Consider the following 18890-nt stretch of genomic DNA (forward strand, 5'->3'; position numbering starts at 1 on the left):
ATATATATATATATATATATATATATATATATATACCGGAGTAAGCATATAAATGTGAAACAAGGTGGAAACAAGAGTACTCAAATACCAGAGGTAGAGTAATATGCTTTATTTAAAAGCAGCAGAAATATAACAAAAGCTGTTACTCAGAGTTTCACGTTCCCGTTCGTCGGACAGTTTTGTTAAAATGGAACAGAAATAACGATGTAATCAAAACTAGTTAAAGGATACACATTTAAAAATGGATTTATTTCATTGGTCCTTTCAAGTAACGGTCTAACGTATGCAATGAACAAAATAAATGAATTCAATATAAATTCATCCTATTGTAAAATCGAAGAGTGGATTCAAAATGCGTATTGTAAATATTTACAGGTGGCGAAGCGAGGTCCTATGGACATATTTATCAATCCGAGACATTCGGTTGCTGAACGCGATTTTGGATCAGATGACGGCGAGGTAAATGAAACCGAGGTATTGCCGGCAAAAAGAATTCGAACTAGCTTCACTCGGTAATATGACTCCTCGTACTTCAATTCGCTTTTGTAGCCATGAATGATGGGGGAATGCAAAAATCACACAGAGTTTAATTTCTGGAGATGTGTTGGCTAAGGACTCAATGAAACCATCAAATCTCAAGAGACAATTAAATACAAAACATAAAGAAATGAGTTCAAAGCCAAAATAATTCTTTGAAAGAAAGCATGTTGATTTAAAAGGCCGTCAGAAACAGATCTTTGAAGTGTCACACATAAATACTTGTGCTTTGCAGGCTTCTTATAAAGTAGCGATTCGAATTGCTAAGGCTAAAATGCCATACACAATCGGTGAGACGCTAGTGGTAGGCTGTATTCAAGATGTCTACATCGAAATGCTAGGCGAGCCGGCGGCAAAGAAAGTGGCTCAGGTGCCACTTTCAGATAACACAATAAATAGCTCGACGAATTCACAATCTGGCTCACGAAATAGAAGATCAGCTCATAGGACAGATTAAATTAGCAAAGTGCTTTTCTTTGCAGCTTGATGAATGCACAGACTTTGCTAATTAGGCAATTCTGATGGTGTATGTGCACTTTGAACAAGGTGATTTGAAGGAAGAGTTTTTTTTTTCTCTGCCTCACTACCAACAAAAACAAGTAGTTCTGAAGTGTTCGAGACTGTGAGCGACTACATTGTTAACAAATGTGGGTTGGATTTCAAGTTTTGTGAAAGCGTGTGTTCTGATGGCACTGCTGCAATGACAGGACGGCATTCAGGAGTGGTTACCCAGATTAAGGCGCTTGACCCAGAATGCAAGTCGACGCACTGCTTCCTTCACCGAGAAAGTCTTGCAACAACAAAAAAATGTCAACAGAACTAAGCAGTGTGCTGAGCGAGGTTGTATAAATTGTGAACATGTAAAGGCGAATGCTTTAAATTAGAGACTATTCACTGCATTATGTGATAACATGGGAGCTAATCATAAATATCTCCTATTGCATGCCGACGTACGTTGGTTATCAAGGGGGAAAGGTCTGTCAATAGTGTTTGAGCTATGAAACGAGTTTGCCGAGTTTCTTCTGGACAAAAATCCAAATTGGTCACAATTGTGCGGAGATGTAGATTGGTTAGCCAAGCTGGCTTATCTGGCTGATATCTTTGCCATCTTTAATGATCTCAACACCTCCATTCAGGGAACGATGGCTTCGTGTTTTACAATGGCAGACATGATTGACGGACAAAAACGAAAGCCAGAAGTATGGAAGAGTCGAGTGTCAAGAGATTGTTATGACATGTTTCATCAATTAGTGACAATCATCGCTGATGCTGGCGAAGAACTTAATATTACATTTCTACGAAATGTCATCAAAGAACACTTGACGAATCTAGCAGACCGGTTTCAATTTTAATTTCCAGCAGAAGAAGATCCACGGAAAGGGAATAGATGGATCCGAAATCCGTTTGTTTCACTGCAAGATGACTTAAGTGTCATTATGGAGGATAAATTGTTGGAACTGGCTGGGTCACCAGGATTGAAGAGGAATTTCGAAACCACAACATCTCTTGGTTCTTTTTGGATTAAAGTGAAAGCAGAATATCCTGAGCTTAGTGAAATTTCTCTGAAAACTCTTCCATTTCCTTCAACATACGTCTGCGAGACTGACTTCTCAACCGTGAGTTTTCATTAAGACAAAGTACAGAAAGAATATGGATATTCATTCTGCATTGCACGAATCACTGTCCTCAATTGAACCCCGACTGGATAAACTGACAAAGAAGAAGCAGGCTCATCATTCACATTAAAATTAGTATAAAATGCTTATGTAATATTGTATTATTTGTTTACAAAATAGATATAAGATAAAAAGAATATTGTCAACTTTTATTATATTCATTATATATATATTGTTTCCTGCATAATTTAATATTACTAAGAACTATTATCGGTTCCTGGCACATGGGGGGGGGGGGGGAAACTGCCGGTACACCACATCAGATAGTTTCAGAAGCACTGATTTAGACGACAATTTATTCACCGCACTCTCTCTCTCTCTCTCTCTCTCTCTCTCTCTCTCTCTGTATATATATATATATATATATATATATATATAGGCCATATCAATGTATAATTTACCAATAGCAGTTGTGATTATTTGCTAAAGTTTCTAGAGATAATATAATATAGATTTCCATTGTAATATGTGATTGTTTATAATTTATTAATAATATTATGAGGTGTTTTCTCTCTTTGACAGACCTTTATTTAAGGAGTTATTTAAGGAGAAATTTGAATATGAACTAGACTTAGAGCCGATGTTTTTGGTGTTTACTTTTTGTTCTTTACCTTTTTCCCTGAAGATGTGTATGGTAAATTATATATTTGACTTGAATTTGACAGTTAAATATAGCCTTATACAGAAATGTTGACATAGGAATAAATTTCAATAATAATGGATATCAGCGACAAAACTCTCTTTTAAAGTTTAAATTTGTTATATATATATATATAATCTGCTTGTTCATTTACCTCTAATACTTTAGTTAGTTAGCGAGTTGGAAGCGGAGTGAGGGAGATGTGGAGTAAGAGTGAGGGAGAAGAGAAGGGGAGTTAGGGGTAAAGAAGAAGAAGAAGAATTATTAATATTAATACACATAGGCCAAATCCAACACGTGGTCAGCTGAAAAACAAGAAAAAAGACGGTGAGAGAAAAAGACGGCGAGAGAAAAAGACGGCGAGAGAAAAAGAGAGAGAGAGGTATTAATGACGTGCAATGGGGTGGGGTGAGGAAGGAATACTTATTACGTGGTTAAAATGTTTGCAGAAGGGAAAAGTGAATAGAAAGAGATATGTTTATGATACAATAATTAGTAGTGTAAAGCAGTGAGCGGGCAGAATCGTTAGCATACCGGGCGAAATGCTTAGCAGTATTTCGTCTGTCTTTACGTTCTGAGTTCAAATTCCACTGTGTTTGACTTTGCCTTTCATCCTTTCGGGATCGATAGATTAAGTACCAGTTGCATACTGGGGTCGATCTAATCGACTGGACCCCTCCCCCAAAATTTCGGGCCTTGTGACTAGAGTAGAAAAGAATGTTTAGTGGAGTGTGACTTTCTGGTGGTGAGTTAGATAGAGGGAGATAGACAAGGGAGGCGGTTATAACGATCATCGTTTAACGCATCCACCTTAGTGTAATTATTTATCGTCTGCTCATTTAAAAAAGTGATATTTGTTATAAGGGTTAATTAAGCCCAAACTATGAATTCACACATATAAATATGTGTGTGTGCATGCGTGTATGTATATTTATATATACATATATATATATGTGTGTGTGTGTGTGTATGTGTAAGTGTATATATGTGTGTGTATGTGCGAATGTGTGTATATATGAGCACATGTGTACATGTTTCCTTTGTTTTAACAGAACCCGGTGACATTCGCACAATTATCAATACCTTCTAATAACTGACGGCTACATCCTACCAGTCTGCCTCAGTCTCTCTTTTGCATCTCCTGATTAGGAGTCCTTTCTCCTACTGATAATATCTTTCGATTTTCTTTTTCTTTTTCCTAATTTCTATTTGTTTTTCTTTTTCTTTTTCTTCCCATTCATTGACTGCTAAGCCACTCTCACTATATGCCCACTTTAGGTGTGCTCTATGTGCTAAAATGTTCATTGGTCATCTTAACTTTTGGGTTTTTTCTTTTACTTTTCTGCTTTTTTGCTGTCAATATTCAGTGTCTAACTGGTGACTCTTAGTTAAACTCGTGCAGCATGTCATTTGCGTTGAGATGATCTCAGGAGTGTCCGTTACGTAATGACTTACATAATGAGTTTCAGCCAATTTAGAAACATAAGTAACCTACATTCTACCATTATCCACTCCGCATATATTTAGGATATATATATATATACATACAAAATTCCGGTATTTCAGCACGCTGAAATACCGGAATTGTCTCTGGAGCCACCCTTCCTGGAACTGGTAAATTCTGTTAAACAGATCTGTTCTGGTAAAGCACCTAGCAAGGATGCTGCCCCTACTGATATCTACAAGCATGGCGGACGAAAGCTTTTCGAGAAATTACATGGCCTCTTCATAAATATTTGGAAGGTAGGCCGTGTACCACAGGACTTTAAAGATGCTCAATTCAACATATTTATAAGGACAAAGGAAATCAGAAGTGTCTGTGCTAATCATCGCTTCTGTCTGTTGCTGGTAAGAGTCTTACTCGACACCTATCCAGAACCACAGTGCGGATTTCGCTCTGGTCATGGCACTATCGACAGGATCTTTTCCCTTCGACAGGTCACTGTGAAAGTACGTGAGAATAACCAAGAGTTATTCATGGTGTTCGTTGACCTTACTAAGGCATTTGACACTGTTAATCGGTAAGCACTTTGGAAAGCTCGGAAAAAGCTTGGAATACCTGACAAGATGTTGAATATTATCATCTCCTTTCATGAGAGAATAAATGCTGCTGTTGTGTTCGGTGGGGAATCTTCGGCTTCATTTGACGTTACAAACGGCACAAAGCAATGTCATATTATGGCCCCTACTTTGTTTGCACTCTTCAGTGATACTGGTGACATACAAAGTGGTGTCAAATTCCAGTTTTGAGCAAGTGGTGAACTATTAAATCATCAGCGTTTCAAAGCCAAAGCACTGCTACGAACAGTATCATTCGTAATCTGCTTTTTGCAAATGCTACTGCACTAGTAGCGACTTCATTAAAGGAAGCTGAAGAACTTCTAGACCGGTTTTCTGTTGCATGTAAAGGCTTTGATTTGACCATCAGCATAAAGAAGATGGAAGTAATGCACCAACCTTGCCTTACTCCAAAGAAAGTTCGAGGTGTCAAGTAGAGGCCACCGGTTCACAATTTCCCTAACACTCTTATTAAGGTAGATGGGTAAAACCTAACTTATGTGAAGTTATTTACATATATTGGTAGTAAAGTGAACTGGAGCGCTTCCCTTGAAGATGAAATCGTCAACCGTCTTGCAAAAGCGACCAATGCGGTTGGTAAACTCCATCATCGCCTATGGAATGAAAGGAACATTAAACTTGACACCAAAGTCTATCAAGTATACAAGTCTATAAAGCTGCCATTCTTACTAAGTTCTTTACTTCCTACTCCAAAATGTAAAATATTGAGAGCCAGTGACCGTCGTTGGTTGGGGTGCACACGAAGTAGTTTACCCTACCTTTTACTATTTATTTCATTATTAATATCTGCAAAACAGAATAAAAGTGTCTATATTATACATTACAAGGCAAACATAATGTAAATGAAAACATATATACAGACTTGAAGACTTGTGAATTTAGTATATTGCCAATAGAGAAATAAATAAATATAAAGTGTTGTTTCCTTTATTTTTGGCCAACCTCTCAGTGTGTATGTGTGTATAAGAGACAGACAGACAGACTATGCCTCTGTGTTCATGAATATGCATGAATTAGCAGCTTTTTTCAAATACTTATGCACAATAACCTATGTTTGTGACCATGAATGTATATTTATAATTAGTTTATATGTGTAGTGTATCACTTCTCCGAATGTAATATAAAGACAATGAATAAAAGAATACGAATATATCTTTTATTCATTATCTTTTTTCTGTCACTGAACTGCAGGTCACCAGCCTCAAAAATTTGGGTCACCAGCTTGAACTTTTGGGTTACTAGCTTGGAGGTTTTAATGGATGAAATCTACTTCAGTACTTCTTTCTTTAAGGCCCAGTACTTATTCTAGTGGTGTGTTTTTGCTTAACCGCTGAGTTACAGTGACATGAAGAAAGTTATACTGGTCACCAAGCGGTGAACACAAACATATCGGCTCATATACACATAGACGCACTTATATATAAATAAATACATGTCTTGTTTCTGCAGAATTTCCATTCGACAAATTTACTCACAAGGTATTGGTAGACCTGAGCACTAAAAATAGAAGACACCCAAGGTTCCACACAGTGGTACTAAACTCGAAACTTCTTGGCCACACAGTTATGCCTGCACCTATCTTCAATACTCTTGGCTAAATTTAACCAATTTACCAATAGCTCGGAATCTTACTTTTCTCAATACTAAATTACTAATGTGCTAACAGTAATTTGTTTCGTTACAATAATATACAAGTAAACATATCAATAAGATTTTTAGTCAACACTGCTACGACAATTGTAAAATCACCAGCATAATATGTGCGAAAGTGCTGTGCATTTCGACGTTTTTTGCTGCTTTGTCAAGAGTTGCAAGGGAGCTAGAATTATTGGTCAGCCACATTCAAATATCAAACAAACACATTGCTTATAAAACCACCTCAGATGTTCGTATCGACTTTGTTTTTGGAAGTCTAGCACTTAAATTTAATTATATTTGCTGCATCTGTGAGTTAAGGGGCATGCATACACATATACATACGTGCATATATACAGACATGCATAAGGACTTTCAACTCATAAGGATGTATGATCATCACTGACAAATTATCTTACCCTAGATGTTAAAGACAATGGAGTCAGCAATGCTGAAATCTAAAGTCAGTAACAACTTGCAGAACACTGCTAAGACTCTTACCTAAAAAGTCAAAATGAAGGAAGAGCAATATCTTCGGCTTCCCAATGAGACAGGGGCTATTTCGGAATTTCTTTCTCCTAGGAAGATGTCTAAATAAAGACTAGTGGTCTCTCACTCCCAGATTTTTAGTAGCTATTGACTCTACTGAGTTCATTCGTCTTTTCACTGGTTTTATTTTTCGTCCTACACGGTTTCCAACGAAAATCAATTTCCTTACCAAGAAGGCTTGGTAGGGTTGCCAGTTTAGTACCCGACACCCCAACAATGTGGCAGGTTGTGTTAGATTACATGTTACTAGTGGCACTTAAAAGACCAGACATGCATATATCTATGCGTACATATATTCTTAATGCATGCATATATTCGCCCAAATTACCTGGCATCTCAGATACATTGAAAGTAATAGTAACTATATAGTAACTAAATAGCGAAGAATTCACAAAAAAAACAAAAGACGAAGACAGGTGGTGTAGACAAAAAACAGATGTATTAGTTTAACGCTCGGGAAGTGAAAAAGTCCTTAACGTTTCGAGTCTACGCTCTTCCACGGAAAGAAACAAGGAGTCGGTGTAAGGGATGGGGAGGGGTGGGATGGAGAGGGAAGGTGGAGTTGGATTGTGTAAGTGTGGGGTTACGAGGGAGGGGTGACGATGAAGGGAGAGGGGGAAGGGAGAAGGCAGGTAGGAGTGAAGAGAAGAGAGAAGGAGAGTAAGAATGAAGAGAAGTAGTAGTAACTAAATACTTTAGAATACATAATTACATCTGGTTTTGTTTTATTTTCTGTCGGATTATGAAAAATATATACCACTGATAGATTCGACTGACCATATACCATACGCATAAGGAATCGTTTTGAATTTAGGAACTACTATTCAACATTCTAAGTCCCCAACTTGGTTTTTTTTTTTTCAATTTCCAGTTTTTTTATATCAAATACACACTTAAATTAAAAACAGAAGTCATATTCCCCTTCAATGATATATGCACGCATGCGCGCGCATATTATATAGGTTAGATGAATGTGTGTGTATGCGTGTGTGTGCATATGTGTGTGAACATGTGTATATGTGTATGCGCGCTCTTGTGTGTGTGTGTGTGTGTGTGTGTGTGTGTGTGTGTGTGTGTGTGTGTGTGTGTGTGTGTGTGTGTGTGTGTGTGTGTAAAGAACTGAGGAATTCTGATAAAGGAATAGGAAAAGGAAGTTCAGTAGTAAAGTATGATAAAAACCATATGTGTAATGACAAAGACCATATTCATAATGGCAATATCAAGTGTTGCAAGATAGCCGTCTGGTCGAGTAATTCAAGCACTGCGTTTAGGAAAGAAATGGTTATACTAGGCTTCAGGCAAAAAAAACTATAGGGTAGAGAAGTAAATGATGTCAGGATAAACACATTAGTTACATGGTTGTAACTATAAATAAGTAGCATTCAAATGGTATGTTTAATGAAAGTGAAGAAAATATTAAGCAGTCACAAGATTCAAATAAAGAGCTCTGTAACAGATTGAAATAAAATAAAATATATCAACTCAATTCAATTTAAATGGTAATTAATTTAAATAGATTATATAAACTGTAAGTTGCGTGCAGAATGAAAACATACTATGTAGTTGCTATACGAATAATAAAGTGACGTATAACAGATTAAAACAAATAAAATAAAATGAATATATTAATTTAGTTAAGCTAAATAAGTGTATGCAGTATCTTTACTTTGTGCAGTAAAGAGGTAGCACTTGGGGGTTGAAAGATACAGAAAATCGCTTGAAAATAGCCGTCTGGTAGTGTAATTCAAGCACTGTGTTTGGGAAGGAAATAGTTATACTAGGTATCAGGAGATAAAAAAAAAACTATAGGTTAGAAAAGTAAATGAAGTCAGGATAAAATGATTATGTAGAGTGATTCGTATTAATGAATTTAGATTTATGGCAAAATCAAAAGGTCCTAAAGAATGTATGAAAACAAGATAATTGTATTTGGTTATCCGCTAGTATTTGTATAGATTCTTTCAAGAATAACCAAAACAGAACATTTTGGCCTTGGTATGGAGAATCAGTATTAGTGATAGACCAGGTTATATCATATAGTATACTTTGTTTAAAGTTATGTATGTAGTCGGTTAGTGAAGTTGATTTATTGTGTTTATCAGATTTAAAAGGGTTTACCTGGTCTCAGTTCTGACATTTAAAGTCGACGGATTCTCCAATGTAAAACTTGATAGAGTTTCGCTGTTTGTTAAAGACCGCGCCCTTATAAACGACGTTGAATCTTCAATTGACAATTAGCACGTACTTTGAAGTTGCAGTTGGAGCCATTCGGTCTAGGATACTTTTAATTAAGTATGTTATTGTTTCTATTACTAGGAAATTTATAATGAGTTGAGTTGCATCCTTCAGATTGATCCTCCTTGTATATGCTATATTCAGTGGAGGCGCAATGGCCCAGTGGTTAGGGAAGCTGACTCGCGCTCATAGGATCGCGGTTTCGATTCCCAGACCGGGCGTTGTGAGTGTTTATTGAGCGAAAACAACTAAAGCTCCACGAGGCTCCGGCAGGGGATGGTGGCGAACCCTGCTGTACTCTTCCACCACAACTTTCTCTTACTCTTACTTCCTGTTTCTGTTGTGCCTGCAATTCTAAGGGTCAGCTTTGTCACACTGTGTCACGCTGAATATCCCCGAGAACTACGTTAAGGGTACACGTGTCTGTGGAGTGCTCAGCCACTTGCACGTTAATTTCACGAGCAGGCTGTTCGATTGATCGGATCAACTGGAACCCACGACGTCGTAAGCGACGGAGTGCCAACAACATGCTATATTCAAGGGGGTTGTTAGTACTATCCATGGTATTATTATTCAGATTAATCCTTTTATATGTTTTGGTGATAAAAAGAATAGATGTCCTGATTTCTTGAGAGCTGGTGAATCTGGCGCGATGAGGTTCTCATAGTTGTTGGCATTATTATTATTATTATTATTATTATTATTATTATTATTATTATTATTATTATTATTATTATTATCATCATCATCATTATTCCTATTATTATTATTGAGTGAGAGAGCAGTGCATGCCATGAAAGTGACACTGGGGTAAAATATACGAAGCCCAATATATCCATCATGACTACCCGTCTGATAAGGGTACACCCGGCACATGCATCACAACCATATGTACGCGACATGGTGATCTCATATCAAGATAAACAGCGCATGACCTCGCAGGTGGGGCCCAGTTAGAATTTTCGTCAGGTCGCGTAGCCCATCCCGCTCAAAAGGTCCTTGAATAAGGTTTATTTAAGGATATTGAGCAAAATACGCATGTTTCCAAAGGTGAATTATTCAAACCCCAAAGAATTCTTCTCAACACATGGCTATGATGCTCTCCCACTACTTCTGCTCAAGATCAGAGATGCACATATCATCAGCCACCAGGTGACATACTCAACTGATTATATATTTTATGATTATTGGTGCTACCTTGTTCTTGGCTAGTGTTTCTAGGATCCTTGTGTGGGGAATACTATTAAAAGCCTTTCAGTAATCGATCCAGGTCATGTTTAGACCTTTCGTCTTTCTGCGGCTGTCTTCAGATATGGCTTTATTGATCACTAGTTGATCGTTACAGCCGTATGAGCCCTTGCAGCATCCCTTCTGCCCTTCTGGAAACAGGTTGTTTTCTTCCAGGTGCTTGCCCATTCTTTGCGATATTATTGCAGTAAAGGCTTTGTAAATTGTAGGAAGAGAAGTTATTTGTCTGTAATTTTGTGGGTTTGCCGTTTCAGTGGATTTGGGAATTAAGATTCCTTTTCGAGAGCCATTCAGGGATTGTCTCTGTTTCTGCTAGTATGTTATTAAATTTCTCAACCAGCTTTTTGTGTGTTCCTGTCAGATGTCTTAACCAGAAGTTGGGGATCTTATCGTGCCTTCCAGCTGCTTAGTTTTGCAGTTCCTGGGCGACCTCTTCAGTCGTTATAGGGGTCCAGAGTTGTTCAGGTAATGAGTTCGTTGTTTTGATCGACATTTTCTGAGGTTGTTTCTTCGCCGACCATATTTCTTTCCAAAATTCTTTCACTTCTTCTGCTGTTTATGCCGCATTGATGCCTATTTTATTTTTGCCAAGTTCCTGGTAGAATCGTTTGAGGTTGAAGTTGAACTGTTTGTTTTGTTCAAAGAAACGTTGGCGTTTCTCGTCCTTTGTGCTTTGGCAAGGATATCTTGCTTTTGTTGTTGTTTTACCTCAGGTAAACCTTTTACTGTAATGTTGTATTGGCACAGTATCTTTGTTCTCTTCTTGTTGCTTAGTGGTGTTGAATGTCTACTAGTTTCGTTAAGGATTGACAGGTCTTTTCTCTTGTTTTCTCTTGTTTTCTGGATATTATTTATCCACAGTGTTTGTTTGGGTGGTGGTACTCTTGTTTGGATGGGTCTGAGGGAGTATCCAGCTTCTTTTGTGGCTACAGTGGCTGCTGCATATATTATGTTATTTAGCCCGATGATATTGACATTTCTTTCTGTGGCTATTAGTTCTGTGACGTTGTTTTAGTATCAATTCTAATTTTTGGGAGGTACATTCGGTGGTCCATACTGAGATCTGTGGCTTTCATTTCTTTGATTATGCTCATTTTAGAGTATCACAATCATTAGGTTCACCTTCACTGTTTCCAGGTTTTAGATTTGTTTCGCCTTCCTTCCCGTTCATATATTTGTCTGTGGTGTTCTGGTTTGGTGCTTTTTGCGCATCATTATACATTCCTACGGTCTGGGTTTGTTCACTTCGCTTTTGTTGGAAATGTTACGCCTGTCTTCATGTTTTACAGTTCTGATGCTTATGATATTATTTAGCATTGATGTGTGGTTACTATCTACATTTTCCTGATGTATTTTTCCTATTAAGTGTTCTATTTCTATTTCTGATATTATTTTCATTGTTTTTGTTTTGAGAATATATCTTCGTATGTTAACTAGTTTATTAGGGTTCAATGCTGTATTCAAGTCTTTATTTAGGCTTTTTTTTCCAGATTTTATATGTATATGTTGTGGTGTTTTCATTCTTTGGGTAGAGCACTACTGTAAAATAAGCGTAAATATATTCCTCTCGTGTCCATATATGCTTTCTGATTTTATCTGCGGGACATGAGGAATAACGTCCGGCCCTTTATTTTGACGGTCATCATTTTCGTAGGGTACCGGTCCTTTCATTTCTGGTGTTAAATTGTACTGTACATGTAATTTTTCGTACTTTTTGTGTAACAAGTTTAAAGTACATACTTCCCGATTGTTATTCTTGGGTTGAATAACACCGATATTATTTAACTAATTAATTTATTTATTTTGTACATGGTGTTTGGGGACGGAGATGGTCTGGTGTTGATTGGATCGTAATGTGGCAAGCGTGTTTACATGTGCTGTGCGCGTTGTGGAAATGATATACAGTTAAAATACATGATTTCATTTGGAAAATAGAAATAAGTTTCAATGAGTATTACTTACTCGGATATAGTCCAACATTTTGTCAACTATTTTTGGCTCCATGTGATGACTTTATTCCCGATGTTTTTCGATAGATTTTGGAGCAGTGTTTCACTGCTCTCACATGTTAAAAGTCCCTGGTTATTATTATTATTTATTGCTTTATTATTTTTTCTTCTTTCTTCAAATTTTCTTCCATTTCTCGCCAAGTGTTTTCCGTACACCTAGGGCAGAGATGCTCATTGTATGCATTCCCAGTTTACACACGCAAATTCATAAATTAATAAATAAATAAATAAATTCATGAATGGATGTTGTTTTCACAGCGATAATGCTCTTCTCAGTACATAAGTCGTTCCAGTCAACACGATTTTTTGCACTTCCTGCAGGGATGGTAAGCCTGGTATCATTTTCATACAGGTTTCAGTACCCTTTTTTTTATCATTCCTAGAGATTCTACAAGAGAATCGATACATTTTCTCCCTCAATCACAGCTTCAGGATGGTGTTTATACCATTTGTCAGCGGTTTTGATTTTATAATGCCGACATATTGTCCAGTGTAAATACTGGCCGACTCTGTCATATCTTGCTTTATATTCTACAGGTGCTAAGACTCTACACCCTGAAATCAGGTGATCTATAGTTTCAATCTCATCGTTACAGAATCGGCATTTTGGGTCAGCTCCATACTTTATCACATTGGCCTGGTAGCTCCGGGTTAATAAGCTTTGGTCTTGAGCAGCTAATATGAAACCTTCACTCTCTGCTTTTAGCCCTGAATTTCGTAACCATTGATGCGTGTTTCTGGTCGACATCAGCTTGTTTGCTACGGGCCACATACTTGCCATGCAGAGGTTTCTGTTCCCATCTGCTAGCTAATTTTTCATGTGCTTTTGTCTTTGCCATTAATTTTATTTTCTTTGCAGCAGCGGTTGGCGCATTTCCTTCAACCTGATCAATCTGGTAGGTATCTAAGAGATCAGTAGCGAATTTTTTGCTCTCTTTCAGAATAGAGTGTTTTTTCGGTCTTTCATGTTTTTCTACAAGTTACAACATCCAATCTTTGGTTGTTTCAAGGTATTTGGCCAGTCCGATTGTGGTGGTTTTGTACGTAAGTTCAAGCTGGATGAAGCCTCGACCTCACTGAGTTCTGGGAACGTAAAGACGATCCACGTCTGCCTTTGGATGATGCATCTTATTACAAGTCAGTTGCTTGCGGATTTTTCTATCCATTTTCATTATTTCACTGGTATTCCAGTTAAGTACATTGAAGCTATAAAGAACAACTGGGACTGCTAAGGAATTTATGGCTAACAGCTTATTATATGCATTCAACTCAAACTTCAGGACTGCTCGAACTCTTCTATACATTCCTTCCTAACCTTCTCTTTCATGCTTGCATGTTGGATACCAGAGCCTTCATTTATTCCTAGGTATTTATAAGTTTGTTCCTGCTCAAGTGCTTTTATTACTGTTTAGACATCTAATTCGATTGAACTTGACTTTACCAGTTTCCCTTTCTAAAAAGTGGCTTTGGCACACTTTTCAAGGCCAAACTCCATCCCGATATCATCACTGAATCCTTTCACAGTATGTAGTAGTCCTTCAAGCTCTTCATCATCTTCGCCATATAGTTTTAAATCATCCATATAAAATAGATGGCTTATTTTCCTGTTGTCAATTTCGTAGCCATACCCTGTTCTATTCAGTTCGCTTGAGAGTGGTATTAGTGCTATGCAGAAAATTAGTGGTGAAAGTGAGTGACCTTAGAAAATGCCACAATTTATGCTAATATTGTTTGAGCGCAATGCTCCATTAGAATGATATAATTGGAGCTTCGTGTTCCATAGTGACATATTATACTTTAAAAAATCTGAAATCACAGGAGAAATTTTGAAAATGTCCAGCGATTTCAGAATTCACGAATGTGGTATGCTGTCAAAGGCTTTTTTATAATCAATCCATGAAGAGCTGAGATTTCTGCGCTTGTTAAGGCAGTTCTCAAGGATCATACGATTAATTAAGAGCTGATCTTTGCATCCGTATGAGCCTCGTCTGCATCCTTTTTGTTCAGTGGGAAAGAGGTTATTCTCTTCCATAAACGTATATGTTTTCTCCACTAGAATAGATGTCAAAATCTTATAGGTAGTAGACAAACATGTTATAGGCCGGTAGTTTTTTGGATTTTTGGTTTCGTTATTTTTGGGGAGGAGGTAAGTAATACCATTTGCCATCCAATGGGGAGTTTTTTCCGGGTCTTTCATAATACTATTAAATAGTATTCTAACATTTTGTGTGCAGACGAGAGTGATGAGAGCCAGAAATTTGGTACTCTATCAATACCAGGGGATTTCCACTTATGAGCCTTCGTTAGTGCCCTCCTTAGGTCGGCGATTGAGATGTCTTCCCATACCTGTTCTTGTCAATTTTTGTAGGCATCTTGGGTGCGTTTGATCCACTCTGCATTTTCATTGTATGGTTTCTCATCACTCTAGATCCCTTTCCAAAAGTTTTCAACTTCTCCCATTAAGGGTGGATTTTCAATGGTTATTTGTTTTCTTTCTCTATTTCCCTGTAAAATGATTTGGCATTGAATTTGAACATCTTATTTTGCTTGTAGAATTTGATTCTTTTCTCAAATCTGCGTATTCTCTGAGCTTTTGCTTGAACTTTTTGTTTAAGTGTTTCTTTTGCTGACATGAGTTCTTCTCTTGTTGAGAGTCCATATTTTCTCACAATTTTCCTGCCTTTTCTTGATCGTACACCATTTACAGAGATTAGCTCAGTTAATAATGATAGCTCCCTTCGCAATGACTCAATATCAGTTTCAATTCTACTCCTCCAGTTTGATTTTCTTTTCGAATTTGGTATTGTTGGTTTTTTGGATGTTAAACAGCGTCTTTCGATTACCTTAGCAACAGAGTAAATAATTTCAGTTAACTTATTAAGATCGGGTTTTAGTTGTTGTATGATTTCTTGTATAACGCAGTTGCCAATTTTTATTTGTGTTTTATGTTGGTGTGCATTTGAGAGTTTATGGAGTGGTTCCCTACCATTCATATTTGTATACCCTACAACTGCAAGCTCATTCAGAACTTCCTGTCTCGTTTCAATGGTAGATTTTCTGTGTTGTTCAGCAAATATGTGGTCTCCAAATTCTGTTTTGGCATCATTTTCCTGACTTTTTTCTAGGGTCATTACATTTTCCTTTTTCTTCGGGCTCTTGAGTGGTTTCGGCAGATGGTCGCCTTTCGGTCAATGCTTGTGGTCCAAAATTCCTCTCCTCTGCTTTGTTATTTCTTTCCTGACTTATATTTAGGTCATTCTCTACCACTTTTTTAATAGAAGTTAATTCTGCATCTGTGAGTCTGGTATTTCTGAAGATATCTCTTCTAACATTTGCTAATCTCATTTCATACAGGTTTGGTCTGCTAGTTGGATTCCGGCTCCTCCAAATTCTGTAGGAGTTTGAGGTGTTTCTCTTGGGTTGGACTATTTAATGCAACGTAATAAGCGTATATTACTTCTTTATATTCTTCCCGGTTCCATTTAGTTATCTTTTGATCCAGTAGCCTTGAACTCCATGTGATCCCGGGGCCTTCCAGTTGCTCATCTTTTTGCTGATTTCCTTCACTTTCCTGACTGAAATGACTAGTTCTGCCTGTTTTGGACAGACTACTGTTCGTTTCAGTTCTTTCAGCCATTCAGCATCCTTCTTGTGCTCCTTGTCTTTGCTCCAGATGTCACTCCAAAGCCTTTGCCGTTCAATATTATCTGGTATCAACTTTTCATCTGTACACTCTCCATTATTTCTTTGTAGAATCTCTTCTTATCTACTCTGAAAAACCTATTCTGGTGGTAACCCTTCATTCTTTGGTCGTATCTTACCATCTTTGCTTTCTTTGCAACGAGGCGCTGTTTCAGTTCTTCCATCACCACCTTCAGGTCCTTTCTTTCAATATACTTCCTTTTCAGTGATTTCTGTTCGCTTTTAAGATCCCCTTTCTCTTTTCGGTCTAACAGAGATTTCCTTCGAGAGCATATCTGTATTCTTCTTTTCCACCATGGATTTTTTCTTTTGTCACTCCCCCAATTTTTTTTTTTTTTTTTTGACATCAATACCCACGTTTTCTGCTACAACAATACTTGCTGCCTTGATCAAATTATTTATTTCTGTGATGTTGTTTGTTTTGATGTATTTCAGAATTTCATTGACATTTTTCGTTTCTTTGTTCAATTTCCATCGATCAACCTTTTAAAGGTTGCAAATAATGTCGCTATCGTTCTCTTGTAGTCTTGCCTTTATTCTGCCGTAGATTACCTTTTGTTCATCTATCATGTCGCCATTAGTTTTATTGTCTTTTTTTAGATCATTTATATGTCTCTCATCAAGTAAACTACCACTGCTTCTTTCCTGCGCTATGAGATTACTCTTATTAGTTAGAACTGTATTTTCATTGTTATCTCTGCTGCTATTTTCCAAGACCCGTCTTTTAACAGTTTCTAGCTCTACTTCTGCGAACCAACGATTTTTTCTTATCGCTCTACCTTGATCACATAGTCTGTGTTCCGTGAGTTGAAACGATCCCTTTTCTCTCCAATACGTTGTTGGTAACCCCTAATTTGAGCACCATTTTCATCTACCGGACTGCTCAGGTAGTAACACTCCATGACCACAGCATCAATTTGCTTGCTCTACCTACGCCGTGTGTGGTGGTCAGTTTCTGGATATCTACAGGCTGGAGCCGGACCAGAATCTCTGAGCGTACTGAGTGTAACACTGTCACCATCATTGGATTCAGTTTCATTACCACTGTTATTCACAATATTTTGTTTTTACATTGTCACTCATATGAGGTAGCAACTATTAGGTTGCACAATTACCAGTGTTTTTATTGTGACACCATCACTAAATGTATCATCAATCAGTCCATGGGGAAGTTCCACCCGTTTCCTTTCTTTATTATTATTATCATCGCTGATATCACTGATATTATAGTTTTCATGTGTAGTAGCAGCAGTGGTTGCAGCAACAGTAACAGTAGCAGGGGTGGAGTAGTGGTTAGGGTTATAGATGGGCCTCAGATTCCTGTGCTATCATAATAGTAGTATTTATAGTATTAGCAGCTGCAGCATATTATTATTATTTTTATTTGTACCATCACGACCACTACCATTGTTATTATCATTATTACTATTTCCATTTATAATTAAAAGATTTTACTAAATGTTCTTTATTTTCAAATTTTGTCTTGTACTTGAGATAATCATAAATATGTGATTGTTGAAGGAAATAGTTGGGTAGTAGCTTGGTGAATAGATCATATTCTACAGGTCTATAAATAGGTGGGGAGGTCAGCCATAGGGACAAAAGAATCTTCGCACCCTTTGGGTCAGCAGAGGTCAAATGTGTTTACAGCTACCAGTGACCACTGACAGCGCTGCCTTGAAAAGAATCAATTCAACCTGTTCTATTTGTAATTACTGGTAGAAAAACAATTATATATATATATATATGTATATATATATAAAGTGTAGTATATTGCCACTTAAGTGTGGCTGACCCCTAGGGGTGGATGTTACTGTTGCTTTTAGCCCCAGGAGGACATCTCCTCCAGCTGGCTTATCGACACACGACTGTGTCCTGTTTGCCAAGGGAAGTTATCCCTCTCACCTCGATCAGCAGCACGAACGTATCCGGATTTCAGGGTTATTTCCCTTCGTCGGCGTTCGACAGCTGATGACCTTGGTGAGAGAGACAAAAACCTGGCAAACCTTATATCTTCTTTTCTAGTGAAATTCTTCACTGATATTGAAAAGGTGAAAACAAGCAATGTTAATTCTCTAAATGAAGTATTAACAGTAACTGCACGATAAAGTGTAGTATATTGCCACTTAAGTGTGGCTGACCCCTAGGGGTGGATGTTACTGTTGCTTTTAGCCCCAGGAGGACATCTCCTCCAGCTGGCTTATCGACACACGACTGTGTCCTGTTTGCCAAGGGAAGTTATCCCTCTCACCTCGCTGAACTCCGGATACGTTCGTGCTGCTGATCGAGGTGAGAGGGATAACTTCCCTTGGCAAACAGGACACAGTCGTGTGTCGATAAGCCAGCTGGAGGAGATGTCCTCCTGGGGCTAAAAGCAACAGTAACATCCACCCCTAGGGGTCAGCCACACTTAAGTGGCAATATACTACACTTTATCGTGCAGTTACTGTTAATACTTCATTTAGAGAATTAACATTGCTTATATATATATATATATATATATATATATATACATGCATGCATACACACACACACACACACACACACACACACACACACACACACATATATATATATATA

General features: G+C 37.6%; 1 protein-coding gene and 1 pseudogene across 1 annotated transcript; one reads left to right on the forward strand and one right to left on the reverse strand.

The window, feature by feature from the left end:
* Positions 1-94: 94 nt before the first annotated feature.
* LOC128248563 (uncharacterized) lies at positions 95-17705 on the reverse strand. The gene is made up of 2 exons (XM_089356355.1): positions 9235-17705; positions 95-2247 (listed from the first exon to the last, which is right to left on the reverse strand). Exon 1 carries the CDS (start codon positions 15737-15739, stop codon positions 15089-15091), a length of 651 nt encoding a protein of 216 aa, XP_089212481.1. The 5' UTR covers positions 15740-17705; the 3' UTR covers positions 95-2247; positions 9235-15088.
* LOC149134359 (SCAN domain-containing protein 3 pseudogene) lies at positions 289-2427 on the forward strand (annotated as a pseudogene).
* Positions 17706-18890: the final 1185 nt, after the last annotated feature.

Source organism: Octopus bimaculoides, chromosome 8 (assembly GCF_046866305.1).
Source record: "Octopus bimaculoides isolate indiv1 chromosome 8, ASM4686630v1, whole genome shotgun sequence".
Classification (NCBI taxonomy): domain Eukaryota; kingdom Metazoa; phylum Mollusca; class Cephalopoda; order Octopoda; family Octopodidae; genus Octopus; species Octopus bimaculoides.